General features: G+C 39.2%; 2 protein-coding genes across 3 annotated transcripts in view; one reads left to right on the top strand and one right to left on the bottom strand.

Moving 5' to 3' along the window:
- LOC103386273 (contactin-4-like) overlaps nt 1-24,704 on the bottom strand; it is a 695,358-nt gene that overhangs the window by 86,822 nt on the left and 583,832 nt on the right. The gene's annotated exons all lie outside the window — the stretch shown is intronic.
- The window catches only part of LOC103386309 (D-threitol dehydrogenase), a 62,223-nt gene that overhangs the window by 9,950 nt on the left and 27,569 nt on the right, over nt 1-24,704 (top strand). Inside the window, exon 9 of one of the 2 annotated variants that reach the window (XM_017036528.2) lies at nt 1,657-3,310. The exons of the other annotated variant lie outside the window; for it this stretch is intronic. Coding sequence (XP_016892017.1) covers nt 1,657-1,852 — 196 coding nt within the window. The 3' untranslated portion in view covers nt 1,853-3,310. Of the gene's footprint in view, nt 1-1,656; nt 3,311-24,704 lie in introns of those variants that run through there. 2 annotated transcript variants of the gene reach the window in all.

The raw sequence follows: 24,704 nt of genomic DNA, 5'->3' as shown, positions 1-24,704 counted from the left end.
AAAGTGCTCGAGTGAGGCTGTGTGCGCACGTGCAAATCCAGTAGCACGGGGCAGCTGGGGCAGACCCAGATGCAGTTCCAGAACAAAGCCACCGCACGTACACTGACACTGACACTGACGCGCGCGCACACACACACACAGACTAGTTTTTTTGTTTTGTGGGCACCTCACACAGACTCAGTGTATTCCCTGGGCCCTTTCCCTGACCTTAACCATTAAAGAAATATAGGCTGAATCTTAATCCTTTCCATAACTAATTTGACTCTAATTCTAATCCTAACTTCAAACTAAATCTTAAACCTCAAAATAGCATCTCACTCAAAGGGGTCCTACAAAATGTCCCTAAATAGACCAAGTATTTTTCCCAGAAAAATGTCCCTACAAGAATGGCTTCTCGTATGCACACACACACACACACATCCACAGCAGACATGCACGAGGCGCTTTTAGTCACTGTGTTTGCTAATTTTAATTTGCAAAGAAACTGTTCTCTCTCTCTCTCCTCTCGCTAACCATGTGTCTCAGTGGACTGCTGATTTCTTTGAAGTGACAGTCAGTAAATATGCATAAAAAAGGGACACAATTAGCGCCCGCAAGGGTGACTGCAGCCTGATTTCATTGGCAACTTTAGCCGCAGCGGTGATAAGCTGCATTATCTAGAAAATTGGCTGAGGGAAAATAGTACCTCTGATTGCCAGGAAAGGTTCCAGATAACAGGGCAGCTGAAGAGAAAAATAATTGAGGTGGAATATGTTAACCAAGGTGTCACACGCTTCTTGGAAGTGCTAATTTAGCCAAATGTTGGAATTCTATATCAAGACTCCGGGATTCATCGGAACAATGATTTGTGCCGTGTTGCTTTCAGTCACTGTCACATCTATTGTTGTAGAAAGCCAGAAGTCGCATTGTGTGGTACTCACGTGGGTGTGTGGACATATTTATTCAAATGTAAGGGCTGTGACATTTTAGTGGAGCAGGTCAGAAGAACAGACGTGTTTTTGTTATATAGAGCTGTTAGACAACACTAAACCAAATACTGCTTGTACATGTGTAAATGCAGCTTCACTGAACCTCCATGGCCTAACATATACATGGGCAGGATTAAAAAAGGTGTTTGTCATTGATGCACTAACTTGGAGTCATTGTCATATTTTTGGACTTTTAGCTCAGGCATAGATGTGTTTCATGCTTGTCTTTCTTGGAGGTTGAACCTTATCGTTTGACCTGTGCAGTTTACTAACTATAATAGGGCAAATCTCTGTCCCCATCTTGTCTGCTCTTTCCTCCTTGTGGCTAAAACAGTTATTTTTAACTTTCTTATTCGTTCAGTCTGTCTTTACGTCCATTTGAGCATTTAGAAATAATTTTAGTTAAAGAATTTGAGTGCAGTATACATTTTAAACAGAATCTTTATTAGAAAATAGCAACAAACACCTCCTCACACCCACGGGCTTCTCCTCAGAGGTGCCAGTCAAAGTGCCGTCACCAGTCCCACAGTAAATATCAGAGATGCCATTCATTGCCCTTTCTTCAAGGGATAATTGGGTTTATTTTTTGCCACCAAAGTGGTGGCTATGAAACAACGCTGTCACTCCTGGCCCTCCACTGTGATGCCTTCTGATTTCCTTTTTTTTTTTTTTCTGCTCGTCTTTCCAGGGGGATTGTTGACACCCCTCTCATCCACTCAGAGAGTCTGAGGCCCCTGGTGCAGCGCTGGCTGTCAGATATCCCTGCTGGTAGACTGGCTCATGTGACAGACCTGCAAGCTGCAGTGGTCTACTTGGCATCTGAAGCCTCTGACTACATGACAGGGCATAACTTAGTCATAGAGGGTGGGCAAAGTCTGTGGTAGAGCTAGGAGAGGAGATGTGAAAATGGAAACTTTGCTTCTCTTCACTTTCCTGAGACTGCACATAAGAAAACAGGGTTATTGGTTTTATTTTTGCAAAATCACATTTTAACATTATGATTTATAAAAAAAAGTTCAAAGTTTCAAATATTTTATTGTAACAATTATACAAGAGTTCAGGGGTCCATAGTGCCTTCACCTCTTTATAAGATCATGTGTAAAAAACATCCTTTGGAGAGAAGGCCATGAATCACAGACAGTAGACGTACAGCACAATTTATCATGTCCGGTTTTTAAAAAAATAAATACAGACTGTATCCATCATTTCTCGTCTCCTCAGTTTTCCCTTCAAAGTTTGGGTAAAAACACTTCTGACGCTTCTGTAGTTTCAAGTGTAGTTTCAAGTCACAGTAAAAAGGAAAACGTTTTTTTTTTTCTTTTGTTGTTGTGGCTGGTTTTTCACCTATATTTTTGCACAAAGCTGCCATCTTGAAACTGTAATGGTTTGGCTATATTTGTATGTATTATTATTATTATTTTTTTTTTTAAAAAAACCCTTTTTGCGATTACAAAAATGACATTAAAAATTAATGTGAAGCATGTTGGGGCTTCAAAGAGCCACACAACTAATTCAACATGGCTGGTTGAGTGAAGCCCATCAGTTTACAGTCACTCCACTGTAGCAGGGAGAGGCCTGTGAGTCGTATGATGCACCGTCTGCACCTTGACTCCTCATCCCCCTCCGGACTCTCATGCCACATATGTACTATTACAGCATCCCTCTTCGCCTCTGTGCAGCACTTTGTGGCCCAAACGCTCCCCACAAGTGGCCCTTGTTAGTGCCATCTTAATTGCTCTATTAACTGTTTGTGGGCTGAGAAACAATGCTTAAAAGGAGGGTCAGCTGAGGACGTGACCCTGGTCACTGCAATTATACAGAAAGTAGTCGTTCATTAAAACTCTCTGCAATGTGACTCTGTTGCTGTTTGCGTAAGAAACTTCAATTTCTGGCTGTTAGTGACCGTTCTCTGAATTTACATAATTGGAGGATTGGTCATTAACGGGGATGGCTTGTAAGAGGATCCCATTAAGATATGGAGTGAGATCTGATCATCGTCTCTGCTCTGCGCCATTTATCTCCAGCTGCACGGGCACAAAGTTATTATTAGGATTGTTATCCTCGTTTTTACGACCAAATATCAAAACTTCGGCACAGCATGTGTATGTTTGCAGAATAGTTCCGAGAAAAGACGACGACGCTCCTTTGAGATTATTTCCACATCTTACCACAAAGGGGCAGTATAACGACGGCCAGCATTAAACCCCAGATACAAAGTAAATGGAAGTTACTGTATCATATTATTTGCAATCTTTTCTGTAATACCAGTGTCTTTAGCCCTATGTGTGTATGAAGAGATTGTGATAAAATAAAATTCACCTTTCTTTAATTCGGCTAAACAAACCCTGACTGTGTTTAAATCTGTGATTTAATATGATGGTGGACATTTCAAATGCATTAAATGTAGTTGAGCCCAGTGTTTAACATGATAAGATAGTTCTTTAGGTTAGAAAAGTCAAAGACAAATAGTAATCTCTATTCTGTTCTAAAGGCCCCAAGTTAGATAGTATAATTTATTATATTTATTTCAAAGCCTATAGTGTATTGCATTTTGGATTAATAATTTTTAAAATAATTTTTAATAATTTTCAAAAATTCATCTAAATTAAATATTTATGCATTTTGGATTAATAATTTTTAAAATTATTTTTAATAATTTTCAAATATCTAAATTAAATATTTTAAAAAATTAAAATGTGATAGAAAACCTCTAATATACATGCATATGTTTTTCTTATTTACGTTGCAGTTTAAAAACAGGAAGAGAGTTCAAACTAAATACTACTTTAACACTGTAGTTCAGTTCAAATCCTTGGTGCTTTTATCCCTCAGGCTTACATTTGTATCAGTAAAGCAAAAGTCCTTCCTCCAAAAGTTTATTTATGACCACCTTTCACCAACATGTCGCATTATTCTGCTGCAATAGGAAAACACACTCCTGTTGTTATTCTTCAAATCTGATTAAATGATAATGTGGTCAAAACAGCATCAGTTCAGCAGAATGCCTCAGTCCATGAATCAACAACAAGTGTAGGAAATGTTTCCTTGTCACGCAGGCTCTGTCTGACTGACAAATGCTCAGAGATTTATGGATGACATATTAACATTTGACAATATCTATACACTTTTACTGATGGATTATCATTGTGTTACATACACCCACTCAGCCTGGTGTTAGAAGACGAAATGTTAAAGTATATAAAGTAAGGCGAGATGCTATCATCAGAGGTCGGATTCTGCAACGACAAAAATAAAATGTTAACATTTATCTTCTGTTATGGTCTACTTGTGCTCTGTGAACTTCAAGTGTAATGACCTGAGATGATTTGATCTGAAGCAATGACATGGCTGAACATGATTTTCACTTCACCCAGAAAATGTCATTGTTATACGTGGTAGTAAATCAATGAAGAAAGATAAATTACACGCAGCTAATTCTGTCAACAGATTTGAATCCAGACATTGATATTAAGGGTCACATGGTGTAAAATGTTGCCTTTACAGCGGTTACGGAGTCTGCGTGTTCTCTCCCTGTGAGTGAGGCATTTTTCTAAATGGACCATAGTTGTGAATGGGAGTGTGAATGTCCTTCACATGTCCTTGTAACCCATGCTCGCCTGTCGACACAGATTGCTGCAGTGCACTATGAAACAAAAATGTAACCAGTAACTATAATGATATATACTGATATTCTAGTTTTAATTACTCACAATTTACTTTGGTATGATTTCTGGGCCTGTTTAGTTGAACAACATGTTGAAGGAATTGAAGAAAGACAAACACGAAATATCGTAACGAGAATCTGAGTCTCTCTCGCTCTGTCTTTAGTTTTTATAGCCACCTGTTGCTACCTAGTGTGAGAGTATTAGACCTTTATTTTTACTCTACTTAGAAGCGTGTTGATTCAGTGGATATCCTAATGAAAACATCTGAAACTGACTGTTGACCTCTTTGCTTCCGACCAGCTGCAGTTGCATTAGGTTTGATGACAAGCTCAGTGGGCTCTGATGTGATCCTGTGTTTGTACGCCATCGTCTACCTCTGTTGGAGGTCTCATGTGTTATTCATTGAAAAGCTGTTGTCCTGTTTGTGCTCCTGCTGTAACCTGCTGACTTTACATGGTGTCATTATAAACTGGCTGCTCTGCCTTGTGGCTGTGTTGCAGTTGCATATTCAGCCCAGCTGCGGTATGTCGGACTGTAGCAAGTCTATTTTTCTATGGATGTCACATCAATTTAAACAGATTACATCAGGAATTAGACACAATATCAGCACACGACTTCCACTGACCTTTGAAATAAACAACCCTATATGTTTATTCCGGTGACATCAGGTCAGAGGTCAAAAGGCCAGAGAGGCGCATTGTAGAAAACCACCAGATACATAAGTGCTCTTTCACAGAGGCAAAGTGAACTACTTCTTGTTGTTGTTTTCTTTACAACAATCGGTTTATCACGGGATCTCGTGGTCTTGCATGCTTTAGGAACTATTAGAGAGAGAGTTAGAGTAAGAATCCCATTTTGAATAATACCATTTATTCTACTTGTAAATGATATTTAAAATAATATCCTAGCACATTTCTCTTCTCTTCCTCAATCTCAGCAAACACAGCTATCCAATCAAGCCTTTCCTTTTCACCTCCTGATTTTAAAACATGCTATTCTTTTTCTTTTAAACCAACCAAATCAAATGCGTTGTTATCACATGCATAAGAATCCACTGTTTGCCTTTTAATAGTTTCCCATCATAAGTATATAAAGCAGGAGTTGCTTTAATGATGCTGTATTAATCGCAGAGGTGGACCCTGATAAGCAGCAGTGTGTCATTAACATACAGTTTCATTATCCTTTTGTCAAATGTCTTCCATGACAACTTGTGGCCTATCTAAAATAACCAATCTGAATGTCCACATCCTGCAGCCACGTTGTAAATGTATCGGGTTTTTATTCAGCATTAATACCGAGCTGGGGAAACATTTGCAATCCGAGTTCTCTAATTACAATGCAGCTAATGTATTATTTCCTCCCCATGTGGGATTACTTTCATCTTTCCCATTAAGATGCATGTTTTGTTTGGATACTCAAATTACAAAGCCCATATTAAATCTGACTGTGCAAAAGGCATTGATCACAGCTCCCGATAGCTGCACTCCAACTTTGATTTAATTTGCACTTCCATTAATATCTATGAGACGTCCGATTGTCGTCTTGGGCATATTGATGGTATATTGCAAGCCCTGCCTTCATATAATGTTCCCCAGCGGCAATGAGGAAATGTTAGAGAGAATTAGGCCGAGGAGCAGGCTCAGTGGAACTGGCACTGCAGTAGGAAATTCATTACCCTAATAAATAGAGGGGGGGTGTTGTGAAAATCTTAAGAGAAATTTCTTTCTCTCGGCTTTCTCTGTTCCCGGCCTGAGAGTGTGTAATTTTTTGCACAAAGGTGCTTCTTTTTATCGCCGCCAATGCAAACTGAGGTCTTTTTAGGACTCTGGAAAAATTTGTCCATTAACGCGATATAAAAGCAGTGGCGTATGGCCCGTCCATCACAAGGCTTTATTTGAATTCGTAATGTGCAGCTCTAGCTCAGATTGCTAATAACGAAGTATCTACCAACTCCATCTCCGGAAAATAATGGTACGCTTTGTAAAATGAAAGGTAAATTGGAATTATTGCAGTGGTCTTTGAATTTGTTAATCAATACCAAATGTAATATTTATTATTATCTGCCTTTTTATGCTAAAACACCCAAAATGTAGGGAAGCAGATACAAGTTTGACAAAGGATTACACTCATCACTCTTGTAACTTCAGTTGTTGACAACCTGCATGGTTTTGGTCATCTGTTCACACCCCAGATCCAAAAGTCCCTTTCAGAAGTACCGTACTCCATCTCGTTGCTCTATACTTTGCAAAGCCCCGTGAACAGACAAAAACACAGTACCAACACAGACATGTCGTCTCAGCATTAAATAAATCTCTACTAAACTAGGAGCTCAAGCCTCGATTGCATGTGTCAAACTGAAAGCCCAATGCATCATTTAATGTGGCCCACCGAAACGTCACATGTTTATTGTTGTACTAATGTGTACTGGAGAGGTTAAATGCAATGGTCACATTTTGTTTGTGTGTGTAAGCAGTGGTTGGTAACTTACAATTTCACTTCTTTATTTACAATTCTCATCAAATGTACAGTTAGCCTGAGCTAGAATTGTATTCACTTTTTCTCATTTTGCTTGATGGTAATATTTGTAATTAAAATATTTTACTTTTTTATTGAGCAAAAGGTCAGTTCAAGTTCTTTATTGCTGGTTAAATAAGACTGTTCTATAAATGCTAATCCTGTTCGGACCACAACTTTGAGTAGTTTGACGTCCCTGCTCTATTGCATTGAGAACGAATGTGTTTCTACTTCTGTGGAAATTAGGTTTGAAAAAAATCATTGAAAACTTCAGAACAGAAATAAATGACATTATTAGAAAAAAAAAAACAACTCCAGGAGTGGGTTGAATTGAAACTAGACGAGTGTCAAGCCATGCTGGATTCCTATGTTGATTAATGAAGTGCCAACTGAGTATATGTACTGTTCTCTTCCTTTGTGGTAGCTTTGACATGCTGTTTTCTATGGGGAAAACACTAGCAGCGCAGGGAGACATGAGTTATGCTGTAATTAATGCAATCATGAAGATGAAAATAGCTGTTGTTGGAACCATAAAACCACAATGAAAAGCATGTGAACTGAGGAGGAGGAAGAGTCATTGTCAGGCGACTGCACTGGGAGACTGCAGTCCTTCGAGGCTCTCTCCCTCTGATTCGGTGGTGGATCTTTCAGTCTCAAACAAAAGTGCCCCCCTCGCCCTCCCATTTCCTGTATTTCAGCACAGATAAAAAACAGGCTCTTACAGTGAATGGCACGATTTCCCTTTTTGTTTTTCTTTTTTTTTTAAGGGGGGGTGTTTTTTTTTTTTTTTTGGGGGGGGGGGGGGCGATGTTGGGTGGGGGTGACGTGCGCCTCTTACGATTCTGCCAGAGTGATTCATTTGCAGGTCATTAAAAACCTCGTCTTTTGAAAGCGTTAGGCTGCTCAGGTGGCGAAGCCCGCGCAGAGGGGACATGTCGTAAATAAAGGCAGCTACATTTCAAATGCCATAAATAGGAGACACCTAAGGACCTTGAATGATTGCAGACATCTAATCATTTAATTTATGCATGTCTAAAGGAGCTCTTATTAACATTCAAGTAGCACTCGTCTGTCTAGGGGGATCATTCCAGAGGCTTCATCACTCTCAGATGGAACATATCTATTTGGGCAACACAGCATGGCTGTACACCCCGCATCCAACCGTCTCAACCCTCAACCCTCCCCGTCCCGTCCTCTCCCCCCACACTCCCTCCCCTCAATGTCATGAGAGACACAGCATGTAACTCTCATAACTAACAGTGTGTGATTTGTGATCCAGTGATTGTGTTGCTGTTAATGTGTAGATCTTCTGGCAAAGTTAAAGTCATATTCCCCAGGTCACAAACAGCGCTGGGCGCAGCATGTGTGATTGTGTGGCCACAAATCATGCAACCTTGATTCAAGTGCATCTTCAGGTTATTGTTCAAACAGAGATATAGAATAGAACAAACGTCCTGTTGGCTTTGTTGCTCTTGTTGTAGGGCGGTGCTCACAGGACAAATGGTTTATCTGGGCTGACCTTACTGCAGGGGGCGTTGTGGAGCCAAATTACAACACAAATAATGGTTTTATCATTTTTAATTTTTCAAGTTTTCAGACATTGACACACGTGTGTAAATCCACGAGATAGTGTGTCACCTAATTTACTGTGGTGTGAGTGTGTGTGAGAGAGAGAGAGCGTGATAAGTGTTGAAAAGTAAATAAAATACATGTTTTCCTTTAACCTCACCGAAGAACAACAACAACCTTCTCACATCTTTAGACCTGTCGAACTGCAGTTGTGTCTGTGTGACAGAGGGACATATGGAGCTGCTGAGAGCCAGAGTCATTCCCAGCCGTAAAAAAGTCGTTTAAAAATTCAACCAACATTGTTAACAGAACTTGGAACTGAGTCTGAACGATGTGTCCTGTGGCTCCCAATAAATGGAATCTGAAAAAAATACATATAACTTATTAAACAAATTACAACACAAATAATGGTTTTATCATTTTTAATTTTTCAAGTTTTCAGACATTGACACACGTGTGTAAATCCACGAGATAGTGTGTCACCTAATTTACTGTGGTGTGAGTGTGTGTGAGAGAGAGAGAGCGTGATAAGTGTTGAAAAGTAAATAAAATACATGTTTTCCTTTAACCTCACCGAAGAACAACAACAACCTTCTCACATCTTTAGACCTGTCGAACTGCAGTTGTGTCTGTGTGACAGAGGGACATATGGAGCTGCTGAGAGCCAGAGTCATTCCCAGCCGTATGATTAAATGTTCAGGTTTTATTGCCTTTTAAAGATGGAACAAGTGATTCCATTGCAACATGTTTTAACAGTTTGAAACAATAAAACCGCTACACCTCCCCTTAGTTGAAAATTGTAAAATATAAGTTACACTTAAGTACATTTAAAATAGAAGTAACATAAAACACCTTTCCTTTCTGTAAACAGAGTGTATTAATATTCACTTTAGCATTCTTGATGTTTTCTTATTTGCTTGTAAAAACATAATCTGGCAACCTGCTTCATTTAAGCTGCTGCAGCCTGCTGCATACTTGTTACAATGACAAAGGTTTATGTTGCCTTACTTGAAGAAGGTCCTGTGTTTGAACCTCAGAGGAACACACTTAATGGCACCTCAAGTGGCAGCTTATGTGGGTTGCAACTCACACTTAATTTCCCCATTGTGGGACAAGAGAGGAATTAATTTTTAATTATTATTTTTTTTCATATCATGTGTTAGCATCTTTTCTGTACTTGTTGCGTCCTCTACAAACTCAAAGTTAAACTCGTTTCCACCAGGGGGCCACATCAGCAATACCGTTCTCCTTAAAGGGCCGGTTGTAATTGGCAGACTGTATAGATGTGACTACATAACTAACATAAATGTTTCTGCTATTGATTATTATTTATTTGAGTAACAAATATTGTTCATTGCACTGTATAATTATTTTTCATGTTAAGAAACTCTGCGGCATGAATTTAATTAAATGCTTTTTAAGCTCCCGTGAGCCATATAAAATGACCTGGTGGGCCGCATTTGGCCAGCGGGCCTTGAGTTTGACATGATATAGGAGAATATAAAGAGCTTGAGAAAATGTCAGTGAATTAACTTTCATAAGATTAAGCTACATCAGCGAGGACTGTATGGAAAACAAGAAGACACTAAACTCAAATAACATTTCATATTTTGAACTCTCTGGGTTTGGAGTCAAATCTAAGTATTGTGTGGCAGGTGTGATAAGTCCCTTCCTCAGCCCAGAGAACCTGTAACTCCTCCATCTTATGAGGAGCAGAGCAGGGGTTTGTTAACCACTCAGATAAACACCACATTTGAACCGATGCACGAGGAGTGAGAAAGGCCTTCTCCTCTCCAAAGGCAGTATCCAGCAGCATTTTGATGTGTCTAACAAGAACACAATAAATTGTTCCTCATTATTCAGTAATTAACTCCAATGCGCCAGGTCCCCATCCCCCTGCGCCACGCTCTAAATCACCACCCTCCTCCTCTCTACTCCTCCTGCTACACAGCTCTTTAATTTCCTCTATGCTGTGGGGGGTAGGGGGAAAGAGAGGGAGGGGTGAGGAGGTGTGATGAAGTGGGGGGTAGGTGGGTGCACAGACACACACACACACACAGCTGAATGCACTCGACCGTTCCCTTGCCATCTTCCTGACACGCCCTTTGCCCCAGTCCTAGCCGTGCCCTTCTTCTTCTCCATCGTTTCCCAACTGCGGCGTTTACCCTCCCTGCAGATGTACTCCACCAGGACAGGGCAGAAACTGTAAACCTGAGATGGAGGCACTGGCCTCAGTTAAAGAGCTTCTGCCTTTCTTTATACATATCGTCAAAACTGCTGGATGGCTCTTCACTGGGCAATCCCGTTCCTCCTGCGTTCTTAATTGTTCAAATGAGGTCATTAATTGGAGGCTGAGTCAAATCACCTGTCATTTCAGCTGGGAATCATAGTCTGATTGAAAGGTATCATAAAAACCTGCCGAGGGCCTAGACTTTTACAGTGCCTGCTGGGAGCACCCGTTGTGCCACCACTGTCTCCGCCTGTGGGCGAGCGGCTCCTTCAGAGCTGAAGATAAGGGTGGGTAGTCTTGGGTGACACATTTCCACGCGCGTGGCCCAAATATAGATCCAAGAGAGTCAGTAGTGTCAGGAGCTATTCCTGGAGGGATGTTTTACGGAGTATTCGTTTTCCACTGTGCTATTAACGCCTCTGACCTAATTGAGGATGATGCTCAAATACGCCACTTCAACTACATAAGACAGAGGTCAGGTCCATATGAGGGGGTAATTGTGAAATTGGCATTTAAACTAGGACAACAGCACGAATGACGAAAGGAAAGGAGGACAGATGACAAAATTCTTGATGGGTTTGTGATAAATTAAGACGTGTTCCATCATAGTGAAATAGTACAGGAACTAATATGAGACTAGTGAAATAGTACAGGAACTAATATGAGAGTACGAATTGGTCTTCCAGTGTAGTACTGCCATCTAAACACGGGCTCTTTTCTAAAAGCTGTCCCCACTGTAAGAGTAAGTGCTCTTTATGAGCTGCATACCAGGGTTTTTAATGGTCTGATTCTCATCTCTAAACTTACCATAAAATATCATGACAAGTGCAATGCAACACAAACTGCAAAATTTCACCATCAAACTTCAAAAGAAGCAACTATACCCTGTCCAAACCGATGCTTTACCCTGATAAATCAACTTAGCTTTGCGTGGCATGCTGTAAACAGGGATGCTATCACCTAAGCAACAACAGCCCACGGCTGCAGGAGAAAAAACGGTACTGGATCAAATCTGCACCGGCAGATACTCCAGGTTGCAGTATCAGTACTTAACATGTAAAAGTAGTATCAATCCATCCCTAATGCATACCACCAAAAAAAATCTTGTGTTAGCTCCAGCTCATTTGTTAAAGCTGTGCTCTGGAGCTAGTGATGTCAGCAGGGCGAGGAGACTGGAGGCTGATTCAGAATAGACAGTTGAGTCAAGTACACGACTGACTGTTAGAAATTTACACTTTATCAACCAATAATATACTGATAATATCCCACATTCACCCTCTTTGGCTCTTAAAAATGTAGTTTAGTAAAAAAAAAAATAGAAAAATAGAATTGTTTTGGGCTTTACTTTATACTGAGTCAGTCTAGTGTGAAGATGCTGACAGAACCACAGTTTGAAATAAAAACCCTCTAAACACATGGCATTAATATTTAATGGTGCTGCTTCCTCTGGAGGCCACTCTGCGCTTCAGCTCTGAGTCTGAGGCGAGGTGGTATTAGTGCTTTGTGCTAAAGAAGAAGAGCAGCTTTGCACTAATAAAGCAATCAGAGCTTGAGAACAACTCACATCTGATTATTGAGCAGAGAGCCATGTAAACATGACCGTAGAGCACACGATCAGAAGCCTTTGTAACACAAGCCATGCTCCACTCGACACAACAGTAGAGCATCAGGCGGCCTTTGGAAACATTTTTTGTTCGCCACAACACATTTCAAGTTTAATCATTTCAACGTTACGGCTTATTTCTGACCCTTTGTGCGAGTGCTTCAAATTAAGCTGTAAACCGGAGCGGCAGCCTGCAGGCTGATGGCCCGCCACCATCCTCAGAGCGGCCATTATGGTGCACGCATGTGTTGTGCAGCAGTGAAAACCACCTGACCTTGTCCATATCCACTTGGCCAGGAAGGGACAGCATTCGAACCTGGCCAGTAAAGGACATGCCATTTGGAGGTTATTAAATGAAAACATTAGATTTTTTTTTTTTAGAGCCTGTGCTACTTTCTAAAGCCATCAGGTAATTTGAAAGTGATCCAGCCAGTTTAAGATGTGCAGATGTTTTCGCTTTAAAACTGGCATCTGTTTATGCAGACACACTTTATGTTGAAAAACCACAGAGGACTACCAATAGGTTTTATGGACAGTATGAGGTGGAGCACTCAGCTTTGTAATTGTTCCACACTGTGGATTGAGAAAATTGGTCACGAGTAGTGTTCCCTTTGGATCTAACCCACAACATACAATTTTGGCACAGCCAGTTATTTTTGGAGAGCCTGCGTATGGTTATATGAATAAAATCTCATTCCTTTTAATTTCGTGCATGTGGAATTTAATAAAATAAAATAACTGCTTTAATTATCTTAAAACAATCATTTTAGATGAGTAGAGTCCAAACACTATATATGCATAATTTACATATAGACGCATGATTGGTAAGTATTACTTACCATGAACGTAACACGCACACACATAGTTTATGCAAATATGCACTTTTGTATGTACAACTCAGGCCTAGGTGTAACAACACAGCATGTACTTCTATATACTACACAGTAATAGTCTCTGTGTTTGTTGAGTGAAATTACTCGCATCATATTTACCATGTAATTGGAGAAAAAACTGTGTTTTGTGATTGAACCTGATCGTTGCACCTCTGCTCATAAACCGACCTCTCTGGGAAAACAAATGTTTCTTACAAACAACGTTGTTTTCTGTTCTGACAAAAACACACAACCAGGTTCCTGTGTTCACTTCTCATTATGTGAAAAAGGATGTATTTCGCAGTGAAGTGATCCAAACAGTGATCTACCACTTGAGAGAACAGTCTTTGAGAACAGAGGTTGAGGGGAGCGTCAAGGACGAGTGTCTTACAAATGCCATATCTAACAGCTACTGTGTCTTTAGTGGCACTTGAACTGAAAGTGGCGCGCTCGACGGGGGACACACTTCAAGATTTTTTTTCTCCCTGACACTTCAGAAAAACATCGCAGCTGTGGTGCTTGCTGGTGCTGGTACCAGCAGAGCAGTGATGAAATCCGCATGACTGCAGGGCAGTGTATTATTTGCTGTCACACAGCTGCTGGTATAATGAAGCTTTGCAGTGACAGTTTGGAATGCAATATTCATTACTTTCTTATACATACTTTCTTTCAAAGAGTGATGTACAACGTTCCCTTCAAAAAGGTTGGTACGCCTCCTGAAATTAAAAATGACAAGGTACACACTCAGCTTTAGGGGATCAGTATCGGTCAGTTTTGGGATCGAATATCAACTATAAACCATTCGATCTGATACCTAAGCCCAAATGTTCAAGCTAACTTTATACAACAGCGCGTAAACAAGGGCACTATCTCCGCAAGTGACGTGAGAACACATGCAAATCTTACGCTAAGACTAAATAAACGTACGCACAAAATCCCTATATGGCCTACCAGTTACATTATACAGTCTGATATCACACTTTTTAATGCTCATCTACGTTGTGGTCATTTCCCCAAGCAGTCCCAATCTCTGTAGCATGGTGGCATTGCAGTTCCCTACTGCAGAATTTCCTTGAGGCTACAAAGTAGTGCACGTTCAGCAGCAGTTTCTAACCATTGCTGTTACTCACAATGATTTATCCAGAAACCCTTCGTCTTCTTGTCAGGTCTGTCTGTCATTCTTCCCTTCTGTCTCTTCTGAGTTAATCGCTTCCATCTCACTCACCTGTGTCCTCTGATTCTCTGTTAATCAGTCAGAAACTTTCCATGTTCGCTGGTATGGCTCCTATGAGCTGACTGAACTCCAGCTCTGTTTCTCAGCTCTGATGGACTTGCTCATTTGTGAGCCATTGTTCAGTTGCACCGGCCTAGAACAAACCTTTTTAATGATGTGTATCTTTCCATCTTACACAAAACCTGTTAAAACTGAACCTGCTGATTGAGTCATGTTCCAGAGAGCTTTTAATGAGACTTTTTTTCATCATAATCTGCTCCATGTCTTGTGTAGCGTTTGGAATCAAGAGTTGATGTTTGTACTATTTTATTATTTTTATTTTATCAACAAGGCTGAAGTACTTCTGAGTTACAGTATTGGTTTCTTAGTGATTATGTGAACCAGGAGTTTAGCATTTAAAAAAGATCTATTCACTATAAAGTATTTTTTTGTAAATAATGACACCTTGTTAAAACTAAAGTTGGAAACAAATAAAAATAGGAATAGTTGATGTTGATTGCTCACTAAAAGTCAGTATGATCCACTATTTTGCAGTTCCCTCTACAGTTTCTGGCGTGTAACCAAACATTCCAAAAAGTGTTCATTCTTAAAACATCTAACAAATAAGAAAAAAGCAAAACAATTTTAACAAAATGTATGTAATTTTTTTTTTCCATTTTTCTTTTTAGAATTTGGATTGTGATCAGGTAGAAAGTGGGAGAAACACTTTGCAATCTCACTACCGGTCACAAAAAGAAATTGCTCTTTCTGATCCAACCATCCTGCAGAGATTGTGTAAATGTTGTGTAAATGTTACACAATCTGCGTCATGAATGGCAGGCCGTGCGTCCGATTTGTTCATCAGCTAACAGAAGAAATCTGCCATTTTAAACAGTCTTATCTGCAGTCATTTAATTTGACAGGTCACATGTACAAATCCTACAAATACACGTTAATTATATGACAGCTTGACATGATAATTAACCATTCGTCCTGGTTTACCGAGGGCTTTGTTGACAAAGAAAATATACTGCAGTGCGCTTTATTTAAAGGGGAACATAGGGATAGATAAAAGTGAGAAAAAAAAATATTTACTGAGCAACTTAATGAATGAAAAATATTCACAATCCTTAGAAGCCTAGACATTTTTTCACAGCAGCCCTTTATATACAGTATATATATATATATATATATATATACATATACATACAGACATGCACAGCACTAATCTTCTAGGACTTCAGTGAACACATCTCACTTTAACCTTTAGCCTGTGATCACCTCCACTAGTGGTAACATATTTCTGAAACCTCCATGGCCAACTCCAAGCAGTCGCCTCCATCCTGACAGCAGTCGATTAGACCACAGTCCATGTCCATGCACGAGTCGTCCTCACTGCTGGTGCTCAGTGTAGCCTCCTCCACCTGTTTGTAGTTAGGACAGCAGTTTGTGACCACCCTCTCGCAGGAGTCTGGTAACATGAGGATCGGATCGTAGAAGCGGCAGAAGAGGCAGTTTAAGACAATCCCTGCGCAGTCAACTGAAGGAGACATGTTTGTAGCACTTATTTATTCAACAACATACTATTTTTGGAGGTTTTTACGAGTGCACTGACCTTTCACAATTTCAAAATCAATAGATGTACATGCACTGTTGAGTCACAAGTTACATTAAAGGTTGGAGTGGGTGGTTTGATCGGACCATTGTCCTAGCCGTGTTAATGCAATCAAATTTTAGAAAAGTACCACATGTTTGACTTCGATACCTAGGTAGATAAAGCTTAATGCTGGTTAATACTAGTTTACATGGTGGTTTATACCAGCGGTCCCCAACCGTGAAATACTATTGAGAATCACATGTATATTTTTATCTGTACAAACCACTGTATGAGTTGCTGCCCCCTAGTGACTGGAGGCTTGTTATCATTCAATCATTACCTCATTGGTACACTTACAGTATGTCAATCGTGCCATATTCCAACACAAGCCCCTCACCGCGCCCAGCACAGCTTTAAGGCGGATTTGAAATATAACAGTAAACATTAAGCCAATATATATATGTGTGTGTGTGTGTGTGTGTGTGTGTGTATCAAACATATATGTGTGTGTGTGTATCATAACATTTTAAAAGCTTTCTCTGCTTCCTTTATTCATACATAATTCAGGAAGTCGTGCTCCACTGACTCACAGAGAGACTAGTAAGTAAGCTCTTAGGAGACATAATCAATTACCAGAAGTCTCTCTTGTATACTTTGCCATGAGCATTCACAACTCCTGGTGTGGCTGTTGTGAAAACATTGATGTGTGTCTCTCCAGTAGTTTTTGCCAAATGGTTCCCCCAGGGGTGCTATGGAGCATGAGATCAACAAACAACCCTGACCATAAACAGACAGTTACTTACAGGAGATGGAGTGGAGTTTACAAACAAAGGATTTAAATAGTGATTCCACATTTAAGGGAATAAATAATCCCTTTATGAGCATGAATCTGGTCTGGTGCTTTGTTTTGCAAAAAGACGGCAGTGGTTTTTCTTTTCTTCTTTTTTTTTTAAATTGTACCGAAAGTCAAATTTGAATCTCTGTCTGCCCTCCCCGTTTCTCTCTCCCTGTTATTTAGCTGACCACACCCACCTGGTTCCTCTGACGTCTTATGTCTGTTTAGTCTTACTCTTCTCACCTGGTATATAGACCTCTCTCCCACCGTCTGTCGTCGCCAGTTTGTTGTCATTGGCGTGATCTCATTCGGTGGATTTTTGCTGGTTGGTCCTGTCTGTTTTCATGTTGCTGAATTTTGTGTTTACCCCAGTTTAGTTCATCCAGGCTCTGTTGCTGAACCTGCCTCTGTATTTGGACTTTGTTTCCCGCTTCTGCTTTTTGTGACAACTTTGTTGCCCAGGTGCCAAAAAGTTTGGTACAGCACATTACACAGTGAACATATGCTGTGCTTCAACCTGTGCCATGACTCTCTGCATAGAAACACATTACAGGATTCCATACAAATAAAATAAACAAAAAATGTTTCAGTTATTACAGGGTAGAATTACTGCACCATAACGTTTTATTTGAAATCTGGGCGCACTGTCTCTAATTAGCTGTAAAGAAGGTTATTGTCAGATAGACTTACAGATGCTCAATTAAAAAAAGAAACTGGATGAATAGATGGCATTTAAAATGTGGCTTTGTCGGCTGGTCTACTTCTAAGTATATTTTAATTCCATTCATGAAGCAAAGAGACGGCAGCCAAGTGGACTTGCTTTTCTAAAAACTATTTTGAAAGCCGTTATGGCTGTTTCCTTAAGTCACTTATTGTCTGCTGACTGACTGGAGGTCAGGTTTAAGGTTTTTGTTGTTTTACTTTATTCAGACTAGTATAAGATTTGAGGCTTACAATTTGTCATGTTTAATTGTAGTTCTTTCCTCAATCTCAATCATTTTTTGAAGTTTAATCAGTTCATACTGGTTAATTAAACAAGTTACAAGTTGATTTATTCTACCTGGATTTCTGAGTGTGGGTTTCACTCACCTCCCACATTGTTATTCTGCGGGGGAGACAGAGAGTCACTGCTGGATGATGATGATGATGATGATGATGCAGATGAACCTCTCCTCAGGTACATTTTCAAAGAGAACAGAGGGGACGAGGGTCCATCACGCTCTCTGGACTGATGAGCTTCTGTCTGCTTACTGTGTTCAGCAGTTCCTGGTGTTNNNGTGTTACTGTGGCACCAAGTCTCCAGTTGTTGAATCTGTCCTGACTTTGGATGTTTCCTGTTCAAAAGACGCACAAAAAGTCTTCAACAACAACATTATTTAAAATAAAGTCACTAACTCCACCAACATTGTAGATGTGTTTCAGCCACCTTTACATTGGAGGCTCTAACACAAGCCCTGAAAAGATGCATGTCTCAACACAGAAGAGCCAGGTCAGGTCAGGAGTGACAGGATCAGAAATGACTTTGTTAATAAAGAGAGTGACATTTCTGATGGAGAATGTTAATGGTTTGACAAAAGATGGAAGGAACCCTCTTCCCTCTTGAGGTGGGCCTGGGGGGCGCCTCAACCTACACCCCTTTGGAAGAAGCAGAAATAATACTACAATAATATTCATTTTCTTACTTATTCAACATAGTCCAAATTGGTGCATTTATTTGTTGGTGTTGTCGGTGGTCTGCCCCCCTTTTTCACTGCCTGTCTGTTGTAAATTGCAGTCTTAGTACTGTCAACTGTTACAGTAGCATCATAATCCTACACAGTCAAACAGAGCAGGATCCCAGCAGTCCTGTGAAGTTTAAAAACAACTTCTACTATTTTTGTTCCTCTTTGGCCGAAGAAATGAAACCAGATTGGATTCCTTTGTGTCAGCACAAAAGCTTTTAAACCGGTTTCATATCAGCAGAGGTCTGACAGCTTGGCAGTCAGAAAAGAGGGATTTAAGGCTTCGGTGACACTGCAGGGAAAAAACAAAAAAATGCATGCAGTAAATCTAAATGTCAGACAGAAGGTTTTTATTGATTCAATATCAACAGCAAAACATCAATGAAATTTGAGCTTTAGACAAATCACTGGAGTACAGTTTTACATACTTTTCCCTATTTTTATGCACGTGTTGTTGCCACTGCGTTTGAGATGCAGTAGTTCGACTAAATGTTGAAAAGTTTTTAGTTAGATAACATTTCTTTAAAATAGGTATCATCTATTTATTGTGCAAAATATTTAATTTTTCACGTCTGGTTTAAAATGAATTATTCAACCTCTTCCTCCCTGTTTTATTTATCATTAAACGTCTAAAGGTTCATTCACACTCTGGGCACATACTCTAAATGTCAAATAAACTCACCTTGTCTGAACTAAATTGTTGAAATACAGATGCAAACAGACATTGCTCTGGGCAGTATTGGCATTTTTTACTTTTATTACCAGTTTTGCGGACATAAAAAGTACTTGATTGTTTACCATGTTTTCCCACTTCCTCACTGTGTCAACAGTAATTTATGGTTAAGTAAACAGAGGCGTCCTTCATGAGTGAGAAAAAGTTCAAATGAACTTTAAAGCGACTGCTTCTGTGCACGTTTGTGCTGAATGCAGCAGAGTGCTCCCAGGTCGGCACATAAATTAATTGAGATGTGCTGCTCGTGCCAGTGACCATTAGCTGGTGGAGAAATCAGAGCTTCAGGCACACTGCATTTTTCAGATGTTGTTTCAGGGCTTTGCTGAGCTTCGCCCTGTCAGTAGACAGGAATCAGATCTTTAACAAATCAGAACAGTTGAACAGAGACACAGACAAAGTCCTGAAAAATGCAGAACAGACTATAGAAACGTATCTAATCCACTCTTCTTTGAGTTAGAGAACCCCATAATAATGTTATGTTGCAGCTTTTAAAATTATAACATGCATGTAACATTTCTAGGGAAACCTAAACAACAGTTAACTTGTTACAGGTTTTGATATAAAATAGAGATTTAGATCAGAACTGGTCCAGAAGCGGCACAAATTTTAGGATATGCTCAGTTTTCTGATTAGACGGGATTTGTTGATTTGTTTCGATACAAAAAGTGGAAAGAAACTGATGCATAATGAAGGAAGGAGAGATCAAAACGTCAAACTGACAGTTTGTATTGATTCAATAAACTAAGGAAAATCTGGAATGTTTTATTAGTTTTGTTGTGCTGTTTGCTCATGCAGCGGGTGTCATGTCAACAGTAGCTAAACTCTTAGATTATTTACAAACAATAAAGATAATTTCTCACGCTGGGTGGACAGATCGGAAAGATCTGATCTGATCTGATCTAATATATTGCACTTTCTTTTGCTATTATTTAATGCTATTATTAGTATTTTATACAGTTATAGAGGTGTGTATTGGCAAGAATCTTGGGATGCGATACGCATCATGATACGATATATTGAGATATACTGACGATGAGCACGACGATACACCAAGGTTTTTTTTGTGGGAAAACTGTCAACACAGTAAACACACTTTGTCATGGCTAACATCATGTTACTAACTTTGAAACATTTGTAATCAAAGAAAAAAAAGCAAATAAATAATAAAATAAATTGAACCAATGTAATGAATATTTGCAGGTTAATTGTTAATTAAAAAAGTATACATACCTGTAGAATATCAATACAGTATTGTGAAAAGAAATACTGTGATATTTTAGTGATTATTATTATTAGTTATAATAATTAAACCTCTGCTCTGGATAGAAACATTTTGGCACATCATAACATTTTGAATTACATTTTCACTTATTATGTTAATAAAATAGTACTTGTCATTGACAGTAAATACTCCACAATAATCAACTCCCAGGACATCCTTCCATCTTTTTAGTCACGTCTATTTTTGTGGCAGCTTCTGTTTTTCCTGATGCATTGCGTGACAATTACTGGTTTACATTATCCTAAACGGAGCGATGGTCAGACATTGTCCTCAGACCTGTGTTATGTTGACTCACCTTCTCTGACCCAGCAGGAGTTTTCCTCAGCAGCTCTCCCGGTGTCTTTCACCTCGGCTCTATGCGTTGTTTCATCTGCCATCTGAGTCCATTATGAATAAAAATGTAAAAAAAAAAATATATATATATATATATATATATATATGGAAAAAGCTGAGTTGATCTGTGATCAAAAGCTTTGCATCTGGCACAACTAAAGAAACGACATTGTTAGCATGTTTACCTCAGCGTGTCGTCTTCTAGCTGCGGTCTCTCTTGGGCTGCGTCTGTGACATCGTCTTCTGGTCCTGTCTTTCGAGGCAGCTGTGTACTTGGCAACGCACAGGGCCCATTTGGCCGGCTGCCTACTGTATTGTGAGCCTCTCCAGTGTTTCTGTGATGTTGGCAAAAATACCAAGATCTGCTTCTATCAAAGTATCAAAGTAAAGTAGAGGGAAAATATTAGTATTGATTGAAACATTGGTTTCATTTTTTGTCTCATTTTCTTTTATCGTGTTTCCAGTGGCTTCATGTCAAAAATGATAACAGTATGTAAATAAACAAATTAATTGCATTAATTAATAGCTGAGGCTTAGTTATTAGTTAGTTAGTTATTATTACATTTTTTAAAACATTTATACGCATTTGGGGAGAGTGACGCAAACACTAAACAACAAGACGACGGGATATAATGAGATTATTCTGAAATTGAGATTTGCTTGTTCTGACATAAAAAAGTGATCTGGCAAGTTACAGTATTAATAAGTTATTCAGACCCTAATTAACCCATCCAACAAGTCCTATCAATGAACCTGTCTGAGTACAAACAAACCTCACGCTTCTGATCAGTCAAACTAAACCAGGCTGCAGTGAACAAACAGTTCATCGACTTATCTGCTCACACAGAATCTCACCTGATTTTTTTAAGGCGGTATTTCTGTTGCACATATTCATGAGCCAGCGGGGGTCAGTTTGTTTGTTGAGGTGATTACACACACGGAAACACGGAGCGGGGAGCTGCGTTCAGAATTCACCACATGGAGGCCGAGCCATTTACTCTCATTAGGCTCAATACTAGAGTTGCATCTTAATAGATGCCTGCTGTGTTATCATATGTCTAGAGAACAAGGGCCGTGTTAATTGAAAAATTAAGATGTGAGTGAGTTTTCTGCTGAACTCCCGCTATGCCATTCTCTGCGTAAATAAGATTCCTTCAACATGTTAATTTTTTTTTTGTTATAATGAAATAATACAAAAGTAATTTTGCTTTAAATACCAACCATGTTTAGAAGGTTGTAAGCAACATGTTAATCTTAGAGACGTGTGCAACATTGAAGCAAGACCAGACCATTGAGGCTCAATCCACCCTATGTTTACAGATGAGTAATATACAATAAAATAATAGAAATAATTGGTGATGAGTGATGGAGTGACGAGATGAAACAGTATAAGGTAAGATGAGATGCACTTAGATAAGATGGGATCAGATGGAGGTAACTGAGATGACATGGTGACATTGATTAAAAGGAGATTACATTTAATGAGATTGTTTAATTTGTTTATTTTCATTCTGTGGTCGACATTTTGCACCTGAAAAAAGTTTGTGTGGGTCAGCCAGTCAGACGGGGGTGTGAGTCTATATTTACTTCGTCTTCCCTTGACATGCTGTCATGTTTTTTATTAATAGTGATTGTCCAAGTCTCAAGGTGATTCCTGTCCCAAAGACAACATAATCGTTCCAGTTTATATACAATATATATAACTATAATGAAGGGAACATTGTTAAAGGTACTTCTGAAATGTTTTGGGGCTAATCTAGCTATGATCCACGTCATGTGATTAGAAATGCAGGTTAATTAACCAAATTCATATTTTTCTTGAAATTCCCGTTTGCCAGCTGGTTGTATTTTAGGAAAGTCCCTCCTGAATCCCGACATGTTTTAACCTCTCCGAAAGTCTGTTTTCCTACTCTTTGTCCAGTTCACCTTGGAAGGACAACTTAACATTTACACCGTGTTAGACCCTGGCAGATGCTTCACCAAAATGAGTGGAAGTAGCATTTTTTTTTTCTCCCTGATTTTGTAAAGCGCTTTCGTTTGTTAAACATGCTGCCGGAGCAGAGGTTGCCTTTTGTCCCTTAATGAGTTCCAGTGAGAATAAGTGTCATAGTTGGCTGTGGTGATGAGAGCCGACTCACACATCACCTTGAAACCTGGCTGAGACAAAGAGAAAAGGCTGTTGACGTCGTATCCAATCTATTGTTTCACTAATAGTTAGTCTTTAGTGAGAAATGGTTAAAGTTAAAATATTTAACACTGTCATTTCAAATAAGTGAAATAATATCTGATAACCATGTTAAATGGTGACTTTTATTTATCAAACAGTTTTACAAATATACAATATATATACTTTATATACACAAATACTGTAGATACATATATTCACAATAGGGCTGTCAAAATGAACATGTTAGTTTTGTTAACTAATTAGGGGAATCAACTGTTGTTCAACCTTGAGGTCACGACAACACATGGGGTCACCTGGAGTTCAAGTCGGGTCGCGGGAAATCTCTATCTAATGATAAGACAAATACTGACAAAAATGTTTTTTTCAACTAATTATTATTCTTTTTTAGATGATGGTTAAAAATATGAATATGAAGTTCAAATAAAATGCAGCATATAAAAATATATGAGCTGGCGCTGGTGTACGAGTGTTCATGCTACGGTTGTTCATCCTGGTCTGTTTCCTGTATTTCCTGCTTCTCTCTAAGTGGAAGATCTATAAGTTTAAACTGTTAAATGAACTCCATGCTCCTGGTCTCGCTCTCCCCACTGCTGCATTTGGGCCCATTACGTTACAACTTCTACTGTTTTTCTTGACATTTTTCCAAGTACTTACTACTATTTGTCCTTATGTTTCAGCAATATACAAAGTTTTTAAATCATGTTTATGAATATTTATTTGACATCCATACATTCTATGACGTTCATATACTATATGGTAGTGTATATACATACTGTGTACATAAAGAGTATTTTTTTTTTTTTCACAAATTTTTTAAAATTCAAACCAACTAAGAAAAAATAATGTATTACAGTGACCCCAAACTATTTCAATCAAATGTCATCAATCTGATTTTACATCAACTTGGAGACAAATTTCGGTTAGAACACGCCTCCTCCAGTGGAGATTTCCTCAAGGATTAGGTAATAATCCTGAAAAATACCCTTTGGGAAAGTGAGCCACACTTGAGTAACGATGAAAGATGAAAGCTGTGGATCTTTTTTTTTTTTTGACGGACTGACTCTTTCCTGCCACCGCCGGTGAAGACCTATAAGAGAATATTCTTATTTCTGCAGTTATTAATGGTCTTCATTAAGTACCACAGAGTACTTCACAGTGCTGTACCCTAAAGTAGAACTCACCTTGTGTGCTCTGGGGAGCATTTCAGCTCAACCCATTAGTAACAGTAATTTACTTTGGAGTTCATTTTTTTCTAATTAAACATGTTTGATACGTTTTCTAGATTTTTAAGGACACCTGTCTACCTCTCTGACAGCTGGAGGAAGGGGGGTTTGGGGGGGGGGGGGGTTCCCCGGACAAGTCAGAGAAGGGGGGGGGAAAA

The sequence above is a fragment of the Cynoglossus semilaevis genome, chromosome 11 (genome assembly GCF_000523025.1).
Source record: "Cynoglossus semilaevis isolate Cse_v1.0 chromosome 11, Cse_v1.0, whole genome shotgun sequence".
In the NCBI taxonomy this organism is placed as follows: domain Eukaryota; kingdom Metazoa; phylum Chordata; class Actinopteri; order Pleuronectiformes; family Cynoglossidae; genus Cynoglossus; species Cynoglossus semilaevis.
This window is presented reverse-complemented; position numbering and strand designations above follow the sequence as displayed.